Raw genomic sequence first — 21,714 nt, 5'->3', positions numbered from 1 at the left:
AGAAAATAAGCAAATTTACAACAGGTCAGTGGTAAAAGGTTACAAAATAGAGTTAAGGTGTGATTTCACAATTGACGCAAGTCAATTTAAGCTTACATATCTGCCAAAAAACCCCCTCTCATTCTCCTCACCCCATACAGTCTTTCCACCTTTTCTGTTTGTGGGCACTCACATACACATGAAAACATAGCGAGCTGTCCAAGGATTTGCTCCAACTGCAAACTTGTTACCGGCTGAGTTTTCAGCCAGGTAAGTACGAAACAGCTTGCTGGAAGGCCATGTGATTGCTGGTGTTGACTGTGCAGCAGGAGATGAAGACAGAGCATCCCTTTTTGGCATCAGCATAGAACTTGGATCACATTAGGCTGTGTATTTACAACTGACTTCATGGAGTACCTAACCAATACATATTTGCTACCTCCAAGCACAGCTGCGGCCACAGGAGAAGAGGGCTGGAAACACCATGAGAAACACATTTCCTTTTTCCCTTAACTCTAATTTGTCCTTCACGTGACTGCAGAATTCAATATATTCACGTATCAATCCCTATCCTCTTTACTTCTTATGTGATTACAGTTATCTCCAAAAATATAATTAAGAGTGTGTATGCAGACAAGACAGTATTAAAAAACCAGTCTGATCATGATGGAGGCAGGGAAGTGGAAGACTACTAGGGAAGTAACTAGAAACACATGCAATCCTGAACACCACTTACAAGAGTTTACTGGTAGTAAAAGTTTGATTGTGGGACTTTTTGTTTTAAAAGATCAACTCGCTAAACAAAGGCATTCTGAATGTCATGTATAACTTTTACTGCAACAAGGCTTAGAAACTACAAGCTCAGACTCCACTGTCCCAGTTGCTATAAAACATTAGGCAAAAAGACTGCCTGTGTGCCAAGAACCTTTGAGCATTACTGCAGGCCTCAGCTCTCCATCAAAACCCAACCCAACCCATTCAACAAAAACGAACTATCAACTGTGACAGTCTACTGCTCTTTGCATTTTGAGGGTAACAAAAAAAGCAAGAGAACTGACCTCAATTTACCAACTTACCAAAGCACCACTCTTAGATAATTTCATTAGCCTAGACTAAGAATTGTCAGTATTTATGCAGAGAACACACATGAGATCAAGACTTTCTAATAACAGAAACATAACAAGAAAGAGAACAAGAGGGAGCAATAGTCAAATTATAAAGGGACTGACACAAGTAGGAGATGAGACCAAAAAATGCAACTGAATGGAACAAGCTAGATTACCATCTAAAGTTTGTGGAAAGATTGTCATCCTCCCTCCTTCTTGCCCCTACAGCTACTAGAACCTCTGGACAGTGTATTTCTGTTTGGGTTTTGATAAGGGTAGAGGCAAGTATACAAATCTGAGCACAAGACTCTGAACTACCCTAATGAAGTGTTAGGTTTTCATTTTTAATACTGAAACTTCAGATAATCTAAGTACCAAACTGTAAACTCATCTTAAAAACAGCCTGCGACTTGAACAAAGAACAATCCCATTTCCTTCCAAGTTATCTTAAAGATCATAATAAAATTACATTCAAGATATAGTAACCCAAAGAGGTTTTTTTCAAACAATTATTTAATTTCAGGCTGGTTTGGATTCTGCTGTTGTGGCTTTCGGAACAAATGTTTGGGAAATACATCCACTACTGTATGAGCCATACTGTACTTCTCAAGCTGTTTTACATTTCATCAGGTAATATCAACTAAATTTCTGGCAGGAAAGAACAATACCAGTGAGACCTGTTACTGCAGAACACTCATACAGTCACTGTAATCCTTCTAAATGCAAGCAAGCACTTAGCATATAGAAATTTTATTGACGCTATGGTCAGATTTTACCATTTCTACGGAGAGCTGCTAAGAACAAAACCATAGAGATACCTCATTGGCAAAGTCATTCAAAAGGTAGTAGCAGACAATTTTTTTTGTTCCTTTTCAGGGTCTTGCTATCCTTTTTCACTATTAATATATTCCAGAAACAAGACATAATACACTGAATGTAATTATCTTACTAGTTGATTTCCATACAACAGCCATTTCTTTTATTGCATAAACCCACATATTCCCATCTTCTCCTTTAAAAATGGAGACAGTGAGTGGTTTAGGTAATTACAGCTGTCATGGAGGGTTTGACAAATAACTTTTCTGCTCAATGTATGCTTTAGGCCACTGAGAAGCTGTCAAATAATGACATCAGAGTCTACATTAACACTAGCAAAATGCAACTGTGCTTCCTTTCATACTTAACTCAGATGGTTTACAGCCCTTCCTTTTCCTATTCCCTGGTCAAGAACAAGAATGGAATGAACAAATGGACTGTAATTCAACCCAGATAAAACAGGGATAGATAATGCAGGTTAAATGAAAGAGTATGAAAGAAAAAGAGAAGCACATCCTTGCTTTGTTAATGAAGAAGCTTGCTCATTCTTCATCATCAATGAACGTTGTAAGCTTGAGTCACTTCCTAAAATTCCAATTAAGTTGGAAGGGATGAGCATAAAGAACAGCTGCTTTCCCCTCTTTCAGTATCTAAGTTATTATTACACTGCATTTCTTGTACACAAGCCATCTCATATGTACAAGAACGTTAGATGGACTACTGCGTCAGACAGTGTGGGGAGCTACCTTCCCACTAATCCATTCCAAAGCTCTCAATCATAGACCATCCCATCTTCAATTTGATTTTGTATTACGTGATCTTAATTCCAGTCAAGTACAAACCAACCAGAAACTCACTATTACTTCGATGCCTGCTGAAGTCACCTGCTCAGTTCTGAGAACAATACTGAGAACTGATCTTAGTTTAAAAAGCCACCTCTGGGTCTTCAACACCTGGAAGACAGCAGTGCCCTGAAGCAGCTGAGGCTCTGACATTACTCGAGAATTCACTTTGCAGTGAAAAGTTTAGTGATTAATGAGGAACTTAATCTTTCCACTGATGCCTAACAGAAATATTATATTAACTTCCAGAATAAAAATGCAGCAAACCTGATCTGGTCATACAGTTTAGTTTTAGGTAGTTCTGCGAGAAGCAGGGAAGCAGGGAGTTGGACTCAGTGATCCTTATGGGTCCCTTCCAACTTGAGATATTCTATGATCTGTTTATCAAATATTTTTCCAAAGTTAAGTTACATCTGCCAGAAACTCTGCTCTGATGACTGTTTAGTGAATAGTTAAGAATGGTACCTAGAAGCTATCACAGCCTGAGCACCAGGGTTAGTACTACTGTCAACTCTCAACCTATAAAGATCTAAAGAAATGTGATCGTCCCATTGATTTAACGTTGAAACATTGAAAATGTACCTTATGGCTGACAACTACTTAAAGAGATTCTCCCCTCACCCATCATCAACCTCAAAATCTGCACAGAGCACCCAGCTAAACTTGATCAAGCATCTAATCTCTAACGCCCTGTTCCTACTGACCCGCTTTGCTTGTTCATCTGCATTAAAAACAGCTTCCAGGCAAGGCCAGTCATTCTGTTAAGGCTTAAGGCTATGCTAGATGCTGGTTTGCTGGCAGTGTAGTTACATTAATGAGGGATGTGATTCATTCCCACCTCTTTAGCATTGATGCAGTTACAGTGACATGCAATTCTTTTATTACTACAAGAACGGGAATGAGCTACACCAGTATAACATGACCTACACTAGAGAGGTGTCTAATCTTACACATAAAAAGGAGTAAGATTTGCATATATGTTGTTTTGTCTTCAGTTTTATACTTCGGGAGTAATTCCAATGATTTTTATGAAACCCCACATACACATGCCCCACCTGATGTGCTTTGAGTCTTTGTGGCACAGCATGCAGGAAGGCACTCAGAGTCTACAGTCTAGGGGGTTATTTAAAGTGTTATTTTAAGTGTTTGTAACACCTAACACACATACACATTATACCATAATATTTGTGGCCACTTCCATACAAAAGAACTGGAAGTTTCACAAGAAAGAAACTGATGTGGGGAAAGAAGTGGATTAAATTTGTAGCTGAACACCCAACTGAAAACTGGGGGTCAGAAATGCTTGCATGGATTTTTCTCCACTGCCCAGCCTTATTCAAAACAAAAAAAGCCATAGAACAGACCACGCTAAAAAAAGACACAAGATGAAGTTATTCACAGCAGCCTTCAAAACAGGGAATTTAAACTCGTCCCTCCCCCCACTCCATAAGCTTTGCTTCTTACAACTTAAGAACAGTTCTAGCTTTTTCCTAAGGTTCATTGTGATGATAAATGCACAAAAGTGTATGGTATGCACTGCCGCTTATTAGCATTTAATGCTTCTTGAACAACTACAATGCAAATATTCATCACAATAGACGGGAACCTTGGTGGAAACTAGAATTCCCACAAATTGTTTAAGAGTACAGTAAATGAATAGTGTTATAAACAAAAAGCCCAAATCCCTCACAAATGTGTATGCTGCATTTGGTTACAGATTAGCCCACTACACATCCATTATGCAACTGCATTTGTAGAAAACCCTTTGAACAAGAAAAATTTTATACCCTAACAAGAAGCTTTTTCTATTTATAGATTTGTTCAAGTCAAACAAACCACAGTTGTCTCAAGGTTTGGTTGCATATGTGGTTTTTGGTTTTTTGTATTAGTGACAGATTTTTGCATAATTAGGATGTTACAGGACAGAGTATGAAGTCAGACAATTTTAAAGGAGGCTGCATTTTTAATTACTTAACTATCAGTGTATCAACACTAAAGAACACGGTAACTTTCAAAAAGTGATGTTTGGAGTTTATTTCTAAGCTACAGCTTAACACAAAACACTAGAAAAATCTAAATGCATAGGAAGTAATCTAAGCTACAAACAAAAGGCATGCTGACACCTTTTAAAACTACTTTTACTTCACTTATACAACTAGACAATCAAAATAAACTATATTTGCTTTATATAATGCATTAAGAAAACTTCTACATCCTGCACAAACTCTCATCATTTCTCAAGTCTCATTTCTCTATTCAATACAGTAATACGTAAACATACTCCGCAAATATGTTTTTACTTATGATCAAGGTGCTTACAGGGTAAGTATACATTTTTAGTGTACTCCTATGAATATATTTGAGGAGCAGAGGGAAAAAACAGTCCTATTGCTTACTGTACCTTGTAAAGTACATCTTAAAAATCCTTAATATTTTTATGCATAACACAGGAGAAAAAAAGAAAAAGGGACATGATTCTGCTCACAGTACCTTTCATATCTCGCTATGGCTATCAGCAATGACAATAATAGAAGCATAAGAGCACAAGAAACAGTTGTCTTTAGCATATGCACACCTGACAGCCTTCTTGAAAAGTTGGTTTCCCCTGTCAACAGCACAAGATAAGAGATGGCGAGAGTGTGTATATATGCATATATACACACACACTCACATGTATATACATCAGAACAAGAACGTGGCTGGCTAAAACCACATCAGTGAGCAACAGTACTGAGAAAAGCCTCATAACTCTTTTTAAAGCAGCCTCCAACAAGGAAAACAGCTCTAGAGTTGAGACGACAAAGAAAAAACCCCAACAAATCGGGAGATCTCGTCCGCCAGACCCACAACGGGCAGAGGAAGGAGGAGTACCCTGCAACAGCTCCTCCATCCTGCCTCTCAGCCGAGGAGAGGAAGGGCGGAGAGCGAAGGGAGGAGGCGAAAGCGTGAAGGAGAAACGGCCCAAGAGGAGAAATATCCCAAGCATCGCCGCCGGTGAGACGAAATCCTCCTCTACACCCACATATACACTCTTCAAGAGAAATGGGGGAGACCCCCCAAACATCCACTGAGAAAATTTCTCCTCCTCATGCATCCAGCTTCAATTTACTGAAGAGACAGCAAATTGATCACCTCAGCCTCACTCTTAGCGGGGGGCTGGCTGTCCTCCCCCCCCGCCCCCTCGGGTGAGGGGAGGACAGCCAGCCCCCCCTAAGCCCTCTCTGATGGGGAGCCCCCAGGCCCCGCCACACCGGCCACCCCCGGCCCTGAGGCGCTTGTGAGGGGAGGGCAAAGCGTTTCCCCTACCCCTCTTCCCCGCCATCTCGCCCCCCCCGCCTCAACGCCGCGTCCCTCACCGGCCTGGGTGGTGTCGCTGAGGTCGTGGTTGGCGGCGCTGGCCCGCGGGTAGTCACGGAGCTTCCTGCCGCTTAAACTGAGGGTACCGCTGGCCGCCGCTTCTTCTAAGGCTCGGTCCAAGGAGCGGCTCCACGAACCGGGACCTGAGGAACCAGGTGGCGGAGGACAAGCCGCCGCGTTGCCCGCCGGCATCACGGCAGAGCCGCCCTCCGGCGCCGCCAGCACCGCGGCCGCCATTTCCCCCCCGCCACAGCCCGCCGCCGCCGCTGCTCCGGCTTCGCGCGCCACTGCGCAGGCGCGGCAAAGCCCGGGGACCGGCAAGGAGGACGCATGCGCCAGCCTTGACAGGGCGCGGACCGCGCATGCGCAGCGGGTAGAGCGTCGGCGCCCGGCAAAAATAACCCGAAACATCCTCTTTTCGGGTCCGATATTTCCGCTCGCCTGGGGTAATCTGGCGTGCGAGGGTGCCCACCTCCCTTTGAACATGGCTGTAGTGCCTGTACACCTTCTGAAATTCAGAAGAATTCTAGTTTCCCCAAGCAGGGTGGGATGCCACAGCAGCTGCTGAGCAGCAGTTGGCTTTTGGGTGAGCACCGCTCACCGCTGACCCATTCCAGCGGCAAATCAAGGAGAAAACGCACATATCTGAACTAGGAAGGAAAAGTACCAGCTGCTTCATGTTTGGATTTTTTTTTTTTTGCCTTGATGTCATCAATCCTTATAAGGTCACACTCTTTGCAACATCCAAATAAATGCCAGCCTTGCTCTGGGAAAGCACTGACTGATGGATCCGCTGCTTGTGCTGGAGCATGTCTGAACGCTGCCTGAAGCTGGCAACCATACAGACTTAAGCTGGTAGCGAAGAACAAAGACTGTCAGGTGCTCACACTCATACTCAACATCTTATCAAATATATTTACAGGCAGCATTTTTTTTCCCTGCACCACCAATTAATAGCAGCACTTCTACTCCTTATGCAAGCCTCCTGCCAGCATCGCACTCAGAAACACGACTGCAGCCATTTATCAGGGTGTTCACGCTAGTCCTGTAATACAAGGTTTAGATTACAGTGACTTCTCGCTAGCAAGACATGTCACAGCAACACGAAAACCAATGCTTGGGCTGACAGATTAAGGAATCTGGTACTATCATCACATCAAACCACTAAATTAGATGGTGCTACTGAAAAATACGTCAACAGCTGACACATTTAAATGCAAGTGAGCTTATATAGCGTCACTCCAAGAAGTGCTTAATTTTCAGGATATTAAGCTGGGCAATGAATGCAAGCCCTCCTTATATTAGGCTGCTTTTTGGTATATTCTTCAGAACATTTAATAAGAATTTAATCATTAAGAACCCCTTGAAGGATATCAGAAAATTCACATAACCAATATATTGCCCAGGTGGTTGTAACAGGAACAAGACAGTATGAAACCTGTAACTTTTTATTTAAAAAAAAAAAAAATTAACAGCTTCAGAATAGATCAAATGTAATAACTTCTCCAAAAAATACCAAAAGGTACAGTGTAAAGCATCTTCTCATTAAATACAAACTAGCATTTTTTGATGCATTGCATCAATGTTTTGCATCTATGTTGATGCAAAAGAATGTTTTTGTTGCATCCTGGCACATGGAAAATGTATACACTGAAACAGGATGACTGGCAACACTTTTATCTACTCAAATTGTAACAGTGGGACATTTTCTCCAAAAAAAATTTTCCTACTAGTAATTAAGAAAAAAACCTTAACATCATTACATTTAGTTTGCTTCTGCTAAGGTATATTTTCAACATTAAAAATAAGGGTTTAAGTACTATATAGCATCAGGATACACCCTGACTTTAAAACTGCTATACAAACAAAAGCCCTTCTACTGTCAAATGCTCTTCAACATTGAAGTTCCCATTAAATGCTAGTTGACTTGGAATTTGAGATAAAAATGCAAGGAAACCAACTCTGTAAGAAGTCAAATGTAAATTCTTCAAGAACAAAAAAAGGAATTAAACCCATTTCAAATACCATAAACATTTCTGGATGCAGCAAGCCAATCATTCTTTTACCTGACTGTACCTAGATCTCATTGCTATAGAACAGTGTTAAGTTCATCAGTTCCTGGTCTGGAAGCAATTCTGAACAGGTGCCTCAATTCTAGGGATCATATAAACTCAGATTGAGGATGCCCCAGCTGTTACCATCCTGCAGATTCTGATGCACAAAGCTAAGCTTAAAGCAAGCTTGCTCCTGCTTAATGCCTTACACATGCTGGCAAACTGAGGGCTTTCTTCCAGCAACACTCCCCAGTTTCAGCCAATTTCAAGATGTCTGACCACTTCTGATCAGCTTTCACATCTTACCTCTCTTTGGTATATACAAACAAGTGCCATTAGATTGCTTGCCTCTGGCTATTTGTAAGAGCCAGAGAAAACCCTCTGGGGCAAGGTATGCAAGATGAGAATCTTATGTCTGGGAGGGTAAGGAACTCTACCATACCACTGACTTCCTTGTGAACTGTTGTATTTATTCCTATGAAATTATTAAAAAAAATGTAAGTTATTGCATTAAGTTTGTGAAAAAACTTATAAAAAGAAATAGAAAGCAAAAGTTTAAGAAAAAATAGGAGACAGACATACTCCATTTACAGAGGAGGATAATGAACTTGAGCTATTTGCAATATAAATTACTCTCATACTGCCTGTGCAGTACTCCTCCAATATGATCTGGACCACTTTTAAGGGTAAGAGTAGAATAGTCTCCATCCCAATTACTTATTTTGGGTCTCAGCTAACAGCTTTATTTGTGAAAGTGAGGATGCAAAACATTTAGTTTTCAAGAAAGGAAAAAAATTGAACTTCAAAAGCACAAAGAAGTACAACCAATGCTCCCATGAAAAATGCCGCTACATCACTACCAAAGTATTCATGGACTGAGGCTCTGTGCCAAACTACAGTCCAAAGGAAAGTTCATAGGCAGTCCCTAAAAAACCCTAAAATGGGATTTGTAATGAAACACACAATCTTTACTATAACAGAGGGGTCAAAAAACAGATACTGAGCACTCCTAAACAAAAAAAAAAACAAAAAACCCAAAACCAACTTTTAAAATTCATGTTTGTGTTTTGGTTGCAAGATGAACCAAAATCAGTGTTTGTCATCAGCTGGGCAACAGAATCTTTTCCAACCAGGTGATGGTGCCACTCCAGCAGATCAGTTTCCCCACTTTCCCCTCCTTCAGGGCATCATGTCTTTTACCATTCAAAGTAGAAGTAATAAAGATAGATAGCTCTGCCACCATCTTAGTAAGAATTCTGGAGAATTTCAGTGATGTATGCTGTATTCTTCTGCCCACTTTTATCTCAGTTTCTTAGGTAGGCGGGATCACTGCTCAAGTCCATCTGTCAGGTTAGCCCACTGTTACAAAACGGCTTCCTTTGTTCTGAGACAGAGCTGTTCTTTGTTCCTTCAGGATCCCAAAACGTTCGTTCAATGTCATCCCTGTCTGAAAAATAAAGTAATTTCACCACAAACATAAAAGATGTTAGGTTAATTTAATCAAAGTAATGGAGACAAGAATAATTTTTTCCTCATTCTGTATCATCACATGACTTCTTAATTGCCTTAGATTTAAAAAAAAAAAAAGAGGTTTAACTTGATTTCATAATTTCCCACACCATTTAAAAATCAGATTGGACTATACATCAAGAGCTTGCATTTCTCAGAATTCATTAAGAACACGTAGTACACAATGTCAAGACTGAAAGTCCACTCAAAATATCACAAATTAAACTGAGGACAGACGGACTGAAAAAGGGAACTTTCACTACACTTATTTCCCCACACAGACTCTATGCAACTTCAACAAATGCAGCATTTTAACTGTGTAAATGCAGGTTGCTTTCAAGTCCATCCAGTTGAGGCAGTAGACTGGGGTCCAAAAGTTCAATTAATTTTACAATATAGTAGTAGACTATTTTTGACATACTGCTTATTCATGGAAGGAACAAATCCAGATCAATGCACTGATCCCGTGTAGTTTTCTACAGCTGGCAGTACGGAGCTTATTACAAGAACAGCACCTAACTGTCACCCTGTAAGAATTCCTTCAATGACAGCACTAAGATTCTTGCACTACATCACCTGTCTTCAGGAAACTTGCGAAAAATTGCTCATCTTTCAAGCCTTTACGTCATCACATTTGATTTTTTTTTTTCCTAGATGCATAGCAAAAGTTGCCTTATAAATTCAGCTGTCGAGGTTCCATGCAGGCTACACATGTGAAAGCAGCTCATCCCTGAATTACGCAGAGTTGCCTATTCAAGCACAGCAGCAACACCAGAAGGCTTTAAGAAATATTCAACATTTTAAATCCCATTTAAAGCATGTGGGCATGCAAAACATGAACTAGAGGAACAGGAACAGTGAGTTTAGTTACTTGCTTGAAGTTACATAGCAAGGTAGTGGAAGAACTGGAAGTGGAAACAAGAAGTAGTCACCAGTTCCCTCTTTCTGTCACTAGTGACTCTAGGAGGAAAGTGCCTGGCTCACTGACTTTTATCTGTCTTGAAACTACTTCCACAGTTAACGAAAGAAACTGCATTTACCTGTTTTCCAACACTATTAATATCAAACTGCAATGGAACCCCTTTGGGAATCTTCTTTTCTTCAGATTGGTCCCTCTTCATGAGAAATGGTGGCACAGGAGTACGAGTTAATCGTAATTTCTGGGAACTGTGAAAGAAGAATTTTACAAAGGACACAGTGAATATGTGTTTTATGCAATAAAGCCCTAATGCTGATAGAGGTATAAATTTTTCATCAAGCCATTTGATCAGGCTGGCTAAATAGCTGGAGGGCACAAATTCAAGGTAAAAGTCAGGCAGAACTAGAAAAGGGTAGCATTTGTTATTGTTATCAGACAGCAAGTGTCCTGACAGGAATCAATCTTATCTTTTATCTCTCAATCTTACTGACAAATGCATAATTTGTGGTTAATTATTCCAATAATTACAAAAAAATAAAAATTCGTACAGTCTTCCTTACAGATAAAATGCTACTAATGAAAAAAGCTACTCAAGGAGATTTTTTAAAATAAAACACCTCATGAAACAACAGTATCATCAACTTCCTAAAGACACAGCAATGCTTTCTTTAATCACAACTCTAGCAGTATCTTTATGAATCAGGGAGGAACAATTACCATCACTCATCAACTAGATGCTCATTCATTTTCATTCAGATAGGGGAGGAAAACAACTGCAATATGGTCTGATTTGGAAGAGGCAGACAAGGTGAAAATCTACCAGTCCACCAGTCTTGAACTCCACACAGCACATCAAGCTTCTAACTTGGAGATGCCTTGAGAAAACCAGATGTGATATTATTCAAACACAGCTCAGAAACACTCAAAAAGGGGCCAGATTTAGAAGTCTTCACAAGAAGTTGTGACATTGAGGTCATCTGAAATACTACCTGCAAGGAACTTACTAAATGGCTCAGAACAGCGATTTCAGCTATGTTAAGAACATTTCAGAACTTTTTTGAAAACTCACATTGGGGTTATGATTGCTCCTGGGTTGTCAATGGATACAGTCAAAATTCCTCCACTTGTGGTAGAAGTTCGCCATCTAGTTCGAAAACACAGAAATCACTTACAAAAATGTTGCAGAAATTTCAGTCAGAGTACCTTTAAATGTGTGTCCAGAACACTGGCTAGTAAAGAACGTACAAGCTTTCGGAATATAGGCCAGTACGAAGACCACATGCAGTCAAACAATCTACAAGAAGCTTGGCCACTGATTCTTGTATCTTTTACATTATCTAAACCTATTCAGGGGAGCGCTAGATCACATGCTGGCAAGGTGTACCAGAACTATAGCACTGACTGAAATGTTCACTTTTTTAAAACGTTTGGCTTCCTTGCCACAGATGAGGCCAAAATGGTCCTCGCAGCAAATCAAAGAGGTGACAGACTGCAGGTCTGTGGCATATGCTGCTTACTCAGCCTGTTGTGTTACCAACAAACAAGTTGCAAAGAGCCCAGCAGGCACAGAATGGTATGGGAAGAATACGCGGGGGGAGAGCCGAGTGTCCACCTTGTGACCTGCCTTGCCTATTTCCAAACTGCTTCACAGACTTGTACGTGTACTAAATAAAACAGAAATTACATCAAGAGCTCAGGAGAACATTGACATTTGAATTTTTCTTCCAGTCTATGCAGTATTCATGAGTGGTAGAGATTAGTCTGATCCTCTGAAGCTACCACCTTCCCCCTCATTCCTGCAAGTGTCTTATGCAAACAAACTTCTCCTGGTTAAATTAGAAGACAATTTAGGAAATAACTGAGAATAGGGGGAGGATCGCTCACTGTCACTCAGTTGATATGCCTACAGGGAAAAAAAACCAACCCCACTTTCAATTATCATAGCCAGAAAGCCAGAAATAAAACGAGACTCATACGAGTAACCAAACTGAAGTTTTCCAAATTAAATACTTACTGACGGGTTCTCTTTACTGTCTGATTATCAAGATCATCTGTTGACTGCACTTGGGCCTGCACCTGAAAATGCATCAATACAGACACTGGATTTGAATACTGTTTCAGTTCCCACTGTAGCAGCCAGAAATACAGCAGTTCAAGAATAGAAGTTTAAAGCTGTTTGTACACTCTGCACAAACAGTATTGTACTTTCAGAGGGACTTCAAAGTTAACTATCCTATTAACGTTGTAAGACATTGCAATGAAATTACTTGAAGAACACAAAATGATTTAAACAAAATTGTCAATGACAGTAATTTAACCAATAAAGAGATGGAAACATTATTTTTGAGGACTATGTCAGCAAACATACGTTTTACCAAGATACACCAAAATGTTACCAGGCCAGCAAGAAAAACCTGGCTAGTTCCTAATCTGATCAATGTTAACATAGCGGCATATTGGATATTATCTAAGTCCCACTGCTGTTTCCAAGGTCCTTGGTTTTGTTTTTCTTCCTCCTGATCTTGTCTGTAATTCTGCAATCCATGTGGATGGAACACAGCAACTACTTACAGGCACAATGATAGCAGATGTAGAATGAGGCCAAAAATGAAAACAGAGAACACCACTATCATTCACTGCACATTCTCTATTCTCTTGGTCTTACTCATAACAACTAAAAAAAAATCCTTAAGTAACTAAAATAATAACTTGGATAACTAAAATAAATAACCCCAAAATAACTAAAAAAACCCCCTAAACCCAAACCATAATCAGATTCTAAAATGTTTCTGGTCTATCCTTCACCTGATGGCAACTGTTGAAAGCTGCACCTTGCAACTACCCTCAAACACTCTGACAAGTTCCATGCCCTTCTGAACAGTCCAGCTACACTGGAATAGGAAGCCAGACTCAATGGGCTACAGTAACTGAAGAGGACAAGTACATTTCCCTAGAAGAACCCATACCTATCTCCCAGTCAACCTCAGGTTTCTACTCAAATCTGATATTTGAAGTTGATTCATTAATCCTGCGTCACAATTTTGTTGTTGTTTTCAGTAATTTTTATTACCTTCAGGCCCCTTCTAAACAGGAACGTTGCTTGACGAGTGTCTTTCTGCTGATTTAGTTTGTTTCCAATTCTGGCAAAAGTGGACGGCATGCTATTCCTGTAATATTCATTAAAATATAGTTATCAAAGGCTTCACAGATAACATCTTAGAGAGACCACTATGAAAGTGCCCAACACATTACTCGTAAATGGAGAAATCACTGCTTTTACATAGAAGCCTAGCACTCCTACGTCACAGAACAGTATGATTATTAATTCTGCTTTTTACCTGCTCAGTATCCTCCAGCACTTTAAACATTGCTGATTAGATGAAAAAAAAAAAAAGGAGCAGTCTTGATATGTATAAAGAAAGTTAGTTTACAGTTTCCACAGTAGAGTCACATAGTGAAAATTTTCATCGTGAAGATCAGTTAAGTTGCGGTTTATAAGACATGTTAATTCCAGCACAAATAAAACATGCAATAGCTTCCATAAAACTGAAGATGGCACCAGCTTCCACAAAGGCATTTTATTTAGAAAGTTCATTAAATCACCGTTGTCACTTCAAAGCTACTGAAATTCATGTTGGCCATTTCCATATAGGCTGCCTATGATTTAAAAGAAGGCAGAATACCAGGTGTTCACAAATAGAGGTACTTCCTGAGTGCTCTACATGGTAATAAATATCTGGCTTTGTATCAAGACCACATTTGTCCCATGCTTGGCTTCCAGATTTGTAGAACTTCATACACATGGTAGTCTTGACTGTATTACTACTGCTAGCACCTACCGTCTTCTCTTGGACTCAGTCCTGTCAAACAAGACTCACTATGGAAAGTTGCCAAGAAGAGTTCAGAAAGCAGACTGTGTATTTTACCTTCTGTTTAGTGGGGCAGGCCTCCTGAGGGCTGGAGCTTGTTTTCTCTGCATTTCAGATTGTCTCTGCAGGTTTGCTTTCTTTTTCAAAACTGGGTAATTCCGCTGTGCATTCTTAAAAAACAATAACTATATATAGCATATATGTATACTGTATATACACAAACACTTTTCCTTCAATTTCCATTTCTTCACAAATCCAAAAGCAATCCTTATTCTACAATACTGAATGAGATGGAGCAGGCAATGTTGCATTGGAGGAGCACAGAAGAGGGAGCCTACTGACGGAGTTCAGTGTTTTGCAAAAACTTCCATTTTTGTAACAGGCATATGCTTAACACTTGCATGTCAGCTGAATCATTAGTTTGTAACAAAGCAATGCAAAGACAAGAAATCCTAAAAAGTGAGCTTTTCTTGTAAAAATACAGCACCTCCATACTTGCACAGAATATACTTCTGTACTACAATTTTCATGACTTGCAACCCAATTAAATGTTAAAAAACTTTCAAACCTAGTCATTAATCACCTCCCTCAAAACAAACAAGAGCTCAGCTAACACATCCCCAATTTAAAAAAAGGTTGTACCAGATGTCTCCATTTTATATTTCAGTAGCACTGTTCTGAAGCCATCGTGTTTCATTTTTTTAATCTGTTCTTACATGAACCACTAGAATTGCATTAATTACCTTCTCGCTAAGCGGCTGTCTGTTCAGAGGACTAATTCCTTTGCGTGAACCCATTGCTTTCTTGGCTGCCAAGCCAGTTATAACTCCATAAGAACGCTTCTTCCCTGCTATCTTCTTTCTGCGTCCCAAACGATTTTTACCATAACCTGCAACAAGCATGAAGAGTTCAACAATTCTTATTGAAAGAAAAAGCTTATTGCTTTAAGATGCTATGCAGGCAACTCAAGTTATTTGGCTGCACACTTCAAGCCTTAGAGCAGAAGCTATCACGACACTTGAAGACAATTTGGTCATTCAGCTATTTTAGCAGGTCTGGCCCAAGCCCTAGCACAACAATGATCAGCTTCTCATATAGATCAGTTTTGCTCTAGCTGAATGCATTAATTTATCTTAAAAAAATCTGTTATTTGACATGTCTACAGGGAGACCTTAGAGTCATTCTGGCATAGAAAACTACCAAAATACTCTGAAATGGAACTTCATCAAGTGCTTAATAATACAAAACCAAAACCAAACAAAAATAACCCAGCTCCCTACTCATTCAGCAAACTTTAAATTACCAGTTTAATTTAAAGGAAAGAAAAAGAGCAACTTCAAAGCTTATTTATTTAGATCAGTGGTTCCCAAGACATGACTTAAGAAAAAAGAACATAGCAATTGGCCCACAAAACCATCTTAAAACAGCGTATGAATTGCATCGCATTTAAAGTGTTTTCAATTAGAAGTCTGCATGGCAGTCTGGACGAAACTGAGAATTGAAAGCAGCCTTTGAATATAAAAGGCTTCTAAGTCTGAGGTCAGTAGTATAAACATCTCATATCTCCAGTTACAAGGGTTTGGTTAACCCTGTCTGGAGCCATTTAGCTTCACACTATGAATACAGACCATGGTTCAGTTTTATCCCCAAGTATCATCCCCTCTAGAACCTCAGACTGGAAGGTACATTTAAGACTAAGGAGTCAGCTCTACAGCAACAGACACATCTAGTTTTGACATATCTGACTTGATAGCGTTGATAATAAATCTGTGCTTCTTCATGAGACAGGAGCCGTCACTTGAGGTAAGCCATCGATCAGAACCCAGCTTAGATAAATTTGCCATGGAGAAACTGCTATGTACCCACATTTTGTGGATGGTTAGCAAATGCTCTTCTTTTCAAATACAAAAGCTGAGAAACAGGGTTACTTAGGCTGAAAGGAGCCTCACAAACTCTCTGGACCAACCTCTGCTCAAATAAATGACAACCTCAAAGATAGCTCAGTCCGCACAGGGTTTTGTGCAGTTGCATTCTGTGTATCACCAAGGACAACTTTTATTTAAATGAACAATGTTCTTCTCTCTGTTTCTCCCCCCCAAAGGCTGAAAAGAGTCCCAGCTCAAGTTCCTCGCTTCTTTCCAGAGAGTTTGGCAGCCACTTCTAAAACCACAAGGAATTGAATGCTATTGATCATTTGTGGTTTCTGTAGCTGTCCACAAACAATAGAGGATTTGCTACTTATCAGAGTAACTTCAATGGCAACAGAGCAGCAATAAATCTATTGGTCATAAGCTACTAATAACTAGAATGGTCAGAACTATTTAACGATACCTTCTGCTCAAAAAATAATATAGAAGAGGTTTGCTTTCAACGGGATAAAATGTGTGGAGCTGTATAGGACGGAGCAGTTAAAGCTATTCACAACATTTCAACATCATGAGTCCGGCAATTTTGCAAAAAATGTTTGCTTTTTCCTAGAACAAGGGCAGACAAGGAGGGAAGGTTCCAAGAGAGAAAAGTAACTGCCAAAATGATTGTATTTAGAATTTTATGTTTGCAGCTCAAGCTCCTCCTAAAATTCTAAAATCCAATACTTGCTTCTTTTGTGCCCGTTAGATCATAAACAATTGCATTTGACAATGGCAGTCGTAAATAGAAGCCTACATGTTCGATAATCTACAACTTAAATTCACTTACTCTTCACATACACAAATATTCTTACACTTGGGCTGACTGATGTATTTTCCTGCAGCATCAATGCACAAGTAATACCGCCATGTTGGCTTGTATAAAAAGCAAAACTCTGAGCCCTGAGCAACATATCATTCCACTGATCCCCAAAGACATTTGTGTCTAAGATGCTAATGACAAGCTGCTGCTACAACAAACATTAAGGAAGACAAAAATAAAATGGGGATCACTGAGAATACACCAGACAGATGTGTATTTGTTTTAAATGAATGCTACTAAACAAGAAATTGCATGTATTAACTTAAACACATAATTAGCTTCTATTGAGGTGGTCGGCTTTCTGATTAGACGGTATTTTCCCATATTTTCATCATCCAGCACTGAAGAGGTACTTTTCAAAATTAAATGTAAGCAAAACCAGTCTATACTTCATGCAGGTGCTGGCCATGAACTAGACTAAAACCTGGGAATCATTTTAGAATATGACTCCTGTTTATCAAAAAAACCGTGACAGTTACTCAGGGAATCTACACTAAAGCTGTTATTGTGCACTTCTCTCCACTCCCTGCCTATATGATTTTTTTCCCCCTTTTGTATTCCACTGTAAAAACACTGTCTTAAGGAGGCTGACATGATACTTCCTTTGCATCCCAAGCTCTTAACAAGAAAAGCTGACTCAGATGCTGTGCACTATCCATTTATATATCCCAGAGCCAGCATTACAGTCTGCAGTAACAGCTATTTTGGGGAGGCCTACTAGGAGAATTCTACCTAACAAATATTTGCACAAAGCTCTGAGCTCTAGCAAGGCCTCCACATTTCCTGATATACAAGCTTTGGCATAAGCACACTTTCTATCCATCTCTGAGAAGGGACAAAGTATCAACACAATTTCCAAAATTAAAATAAACTTAAAAAAATCAGAAAGAAAGTCAATCCTTCCATGAGTCAAATAGAGTCCCTCAAGCACCTAAGTTCCTTGTTGGCCAAACACATCAATTACCTTCTCGTACCAAACCAGAAACAAAACCAAACATAAATGGATCACAAAGAACTGAATTATAATCAAACCTGCACGTGACACTATTTGAAAGACACCCAAATTGACCATGTCAATCTGTACATTTCATGAGGTTACATTTCAGCTCAAAAAAGACACTGTGCAATCCACATTATGTTCGGCGTACGCACCTTTCTGCTGTTGGATTCCCCACTTGGAGCTTGGTGTCCTGAACTGTCGAGTTCGATTCTGCTGAAGCCCTCTTTTCATTTTGGGGGAATATTGCTTTCTCTCTTCTTTCTTGTTCAGTTTAATTATATCGTCTGTAAGAAGAAAATAAAAAGAAAAAATTGACATACTGCAGACATATTCTAGTTCTGAAGAAAAAACCCTAGAAGCTTGGAGTCATGGGAAACAGACCAGTTAATCTTGCAAAGCCAGCCCATACAAGTTACGGTTCCAGAAATATTATCGCTATAAAACATCCAGTCCCTGTTAGTCTTACAGTACTTATTTGTAATATAATGCCCTAGCAAAAGAGAAGCAGTTGCATACATCCAGAAAATCCAAGAGGCTTGAAAGATCATGGCATTTAGCCCAGCACTAAATTTTAAATTTAATAACTCCATTCATTTTTGTATACCATTAAAGAAAAGCTAATCCCATCTCACTCCCAGACTTTGCAGATTCCAAACAAAATGTCAATCACACCTTAGTTCTTCCATCATAAGTTACTTAAGGGAACTTAGTTAAGTTACAGAGTTACATAAGTTACAGAGGGAACTCAGCCTATCAGTTATGTTCATATGTTCACTGAGGTTGAAATGATGGGAAAAAAGCAAGCACAACTTCTCTCCCCAGGTATCTGCAATCTAAAGCAATCATCTTATCTATCATCCAGGGAAACAATGTTGAACAAATTATTAATTGGTTTAAAAATATGCGCAAGACGACAAACTGATGAAAAGTGAACAGCAGGTCCGTCAAGTGCAAATCATGCCACACCAGTCTGCTTTCCTTCACTGACCTGGTAACTGGCTCAGGAGATAAGACTTGGCATGCTTTTATTTGACCGGTAGCTTGTTTACGAAAACACCATAAAGAAAAATGTCAAATTATGTTTATTGCATCTAGATCATGAGAGCACAACTGATAAAAACACTGTGTTTCAACAGAGAGGTACCACAAACATGTGGACATCCTTTTTTGAGTCAAGGAGAGATGGGAACAGGGTTACTGTGTTTAACAGAGTTCAAATGGACTCGGACGGGGTAGAACAGAGAAAACAGCATTAAAAAAAACCCAACCACCAAAATCACAACATTCTTATCCAATGTTTTGTATCCTGCTGAAGTAAAGCTAAGAGAAAATCAGCTTATGTTGCTGCAAAAATGATTGAATATTCAGAAAAAATCTATTAGGATAAGGAATACTGATACAGGTCACTGAGGGTTTGATTTCTATAGAATCTTTACCAAAAGGATCATCCCTGGAGCAAGGATTACCAAACTATCCTTTTTATACAACAAAGGAAACCAAAGCCACTTCACAATGGTATACAGCTCCAAAATAGTAGAAACAATCACTGCCAACAGCAGTACTCAACCAGGAGCGTTATTTGAACATAGCACCACTAATAAAGTGATGTTCAACAAAATGTAAAATGTCCAAAACTGTTAGAGCAGAATATGTAATTCTGCATAATGGCTACTTCCATTCCTATCTACCAGTGATACAAAACCACCATGGTCAGAAAGCACAGATCCTTGCTTCATAGTTCATCTGCTCCATCTTAAATCCCATTTTTGCAAGTTAGCTGTTGCTGCACACAGGGTTACAAGTTTTTAAACAAAAGAACTTAAGTTTCAGCTATTCTCTTATTTGGGAAAATGAAGGATATCTAGGACTTTATGCATTTGTTAGCCAAGACACACCCACACACAACAGCTTCTTAAACAGAAAGTCACCATGACATCACAACAGTCCTTTGCAATCTGCTATTAGTCAATGTCCAGAACATGTCGTAGTGTCTAACCAAAAGGTTAACTTGGCCAAGAAACATTAGAATATATGAAAATACAACTAGCTGCTCAGAATCAGTAACTATTAATCTTGGTAACCCTGGAAACAAAGATTCAGTGTGCTATATTGTAAGTAAAAACAGATTTATAGAATTAGATGAATGCTGTAATGCTACTCCACATTCAAACAAACTCTAACTGTCATTTCACAAATTATCGCCATTGCCAAAACAAAGAAGTCCTCTGGATTATTTACAGATGGAAAAATTGTACAAATCCTCTTACTTTAAGGTGGTCCACAAAGGCCGAGTCTACGGTTAACATTCTAGTTCACATCACCATTTCGTTTTTTGTAGCAAGTCTCCTGATAGTATGTATCTACCATGCCCTGGTAGTGTTATGGAGCAGTCTTGGAGAGTACAAAATAATTTTTTTTTTTCTTTTTTGGATAAAACTAAACAGGAAGATGCACTCCAGTAAGACAGCAAACGTGTCCCCAACTGTTAAGGGGATTCAGTACATAGGACCAGAGCAGAACTACTCTGAGATACCTCTCCGAACTATGTATAGCATAGATGTCAGTTTCTCAGATATACTCAGGAGACACAGTTCTGCAGATCTGTAATGAGGCTGTGCAACTTCCTAACACACACAACCAATCGGAGGACAGGGGAGAAAGGGGTAGATTGCCACAGGAAACTACGTGGTAGAGACGACATCACGCTTGATCTGACTGGTAAAGCATTGCAAAGGGGTTACAAAGGAGACTTGCCATTACTGACTTCCGAACCTGGGAAGAAAAAATCAAAAAGCAAGGCCAGCTGAGCGGCAACCTAATCACCCCCGTCCCTGCAATTACGAGCGCCAGGCGAGGCCCTGGGACGCTCCCCGAGGGCCACCCAGCAAAGGGCCCGGACACCGTGGGCCTGACCGGCGCCAAACGCACGCAGCGCCCCGCTCTTCGGCCTGCTCCGGACACCCAGACGGAACAAAGGGGACCCACACCGGCTGCTCCCTAGCCAGGGACGGCGACCCCGCGGGCCCAGGCCCCTGGGAGCCCCGCTGCTCCCGGGGACGCAGCCGAGTCTCGCCTCCCGTCCCCGCCACGATGGGCCCACAGGCCCCCGCAGCCAGCCTCGCATTCCGCCCCCCCGCCGCACTCTAGCTGTGGTAGGGTCCTCCCCCACCCCCTCCCCCGCCCGACTTGGCGCAGGCCGCCTCCCTACGCCCCCCATTGCTTTCGCCCGCGCCGGTGCCCGGCAAAGCCCGTTGGTTCGTTCCGCGCCCCCCCCCCGCCCTGGCCCCAGCGCTCGGTTCAGCCCGCGCCCCTCCGGCCCCTCCCCCACAGCGGCGGGCCCGACGCGCTCTCCTCACCGAGGGACATGTCGATCTTCTCCAGGCTGTCGCTGCTGCCGTTCCGGGCCCCCGCCGCAGCCGAGGAGCCCGGAAGCGGCGCCGCGGCCCCGAACCCACTCATGGCTGCCCGCAGGACCACCGCCACAGCCTCCCCTCACCGCCTCGGCCAGCCGGCCGCACGCATGCGCAAGGTGC

The 21,714-nt window shown here is 40.7% G+C and overlaps 2 protein-coding genes across 19 annotated transcripts in view; both read right to left on the bottom strand.

Annotated features, from left to right (window-relative positions):
* Positions 1 to 6,375, bottom strand: part of LRCH3 (leucine rich repeats and calponin homology domain containing 3) — a 70,898-nt gene extending 64,523 nt beyond the window's left edge. For all 17 annotated transcript variants that reach the window (XM_052804623.1, XM_052804625.1, XM_052804628.1 and 14 more), the window contains exon 1: positions 6,100 to 6,375. In XM_052804623.1, the coding sequence (XP_052660583.1) occupies positions 6,100 to 6,337 (238 nt within the window). In that variant the 5' untranslated portion in view covers positions 6,338 to 6,375. The remainder of the gene's footprint in view (positions 1 to 6,099) is intronic.
* A 1,157-nt stretch (positions 6,376 to 7,532) lies between these two features.
* Positions 7,533 to 21,714, bottom strand: FYTTD1 (forty-two-three domain containing 1). Of its 2 annotated transcripts, none has more exons than XM_052803850.1 (9): positions 21,538 to 21,714; positions 18,334 to 18,465; positions 15,195 to 15,340; positions 14,509 to 14,636; positions 13,653 to 13,749; positions 12,597 to 12,658; positions 11,652 to 11,726; positions 10,704 to 10,830; positions 7,533 to 9,601 (listed from the first exon to the last, which is right to left on the bottom strand). In XM_052803850.1, exons 1-9 carry the CDS (start codon positions 21,638 to 21,640, stop codon positions 9,506 to 9,508), a joined length of 966 nt encoding a protein of 321 aa, XP_052659810.1. In that variant the 5' UTR covers positions 21,641 to 21,714; the 3' UTR covers positions 7,533 to 9,505. The 2 variants fall into 2 exon arrangements, with proteins under 2 accessions (XP_052659810.1, XP_052659812.1); XM_052803852.1 differs by having other exon boundaries at positions 14,509 to 14,621; positions 21,538 to 21,712.

Source organism: Harpia harpyja, chromosome 12 (assembly GCF_026419915.1).
Source record: "Harpia harpyja isolate bHarHar1 chromosome 12, bHarHar1 primary haplotype, whole genome shotgun sequence".
Classification (NCBI taxonomy): domain Eukaryota; kingdom Metazoa; phylum Chordata; class Aves; order Accipitriformes; family Accipitridae; genus Harpia; species Harpia harpyja.
Note: the sequence above shows the minus strand (reverse complement) of the source record. Positions and strands in the feature narration are given on the sequence as shown.

Coding starts and splice junctions, on each gene's coding strand:
- FYTTD1 (XM_052803850.1), bottom strand. CDS start 21,640: ATGAGTGGGTTCGGGGCCGCGGCGCCGCTTCCGGGCTCCTCGGCTGCG. Junction 18,466..21,537: donor GAAGATCGACATGTCCCTCG/GTGAGGAGAGCG, acceptor TTCTTCTTACAG/ACGATATAATTAAACTGAAC. Junction 15,341..18,333: donor GGGAATCCAACAGCAGAAAG/GTGCGTACGCCG, acceptor TGCTTGTTGCAG/GTTATGGTAAAAATCGTTTG.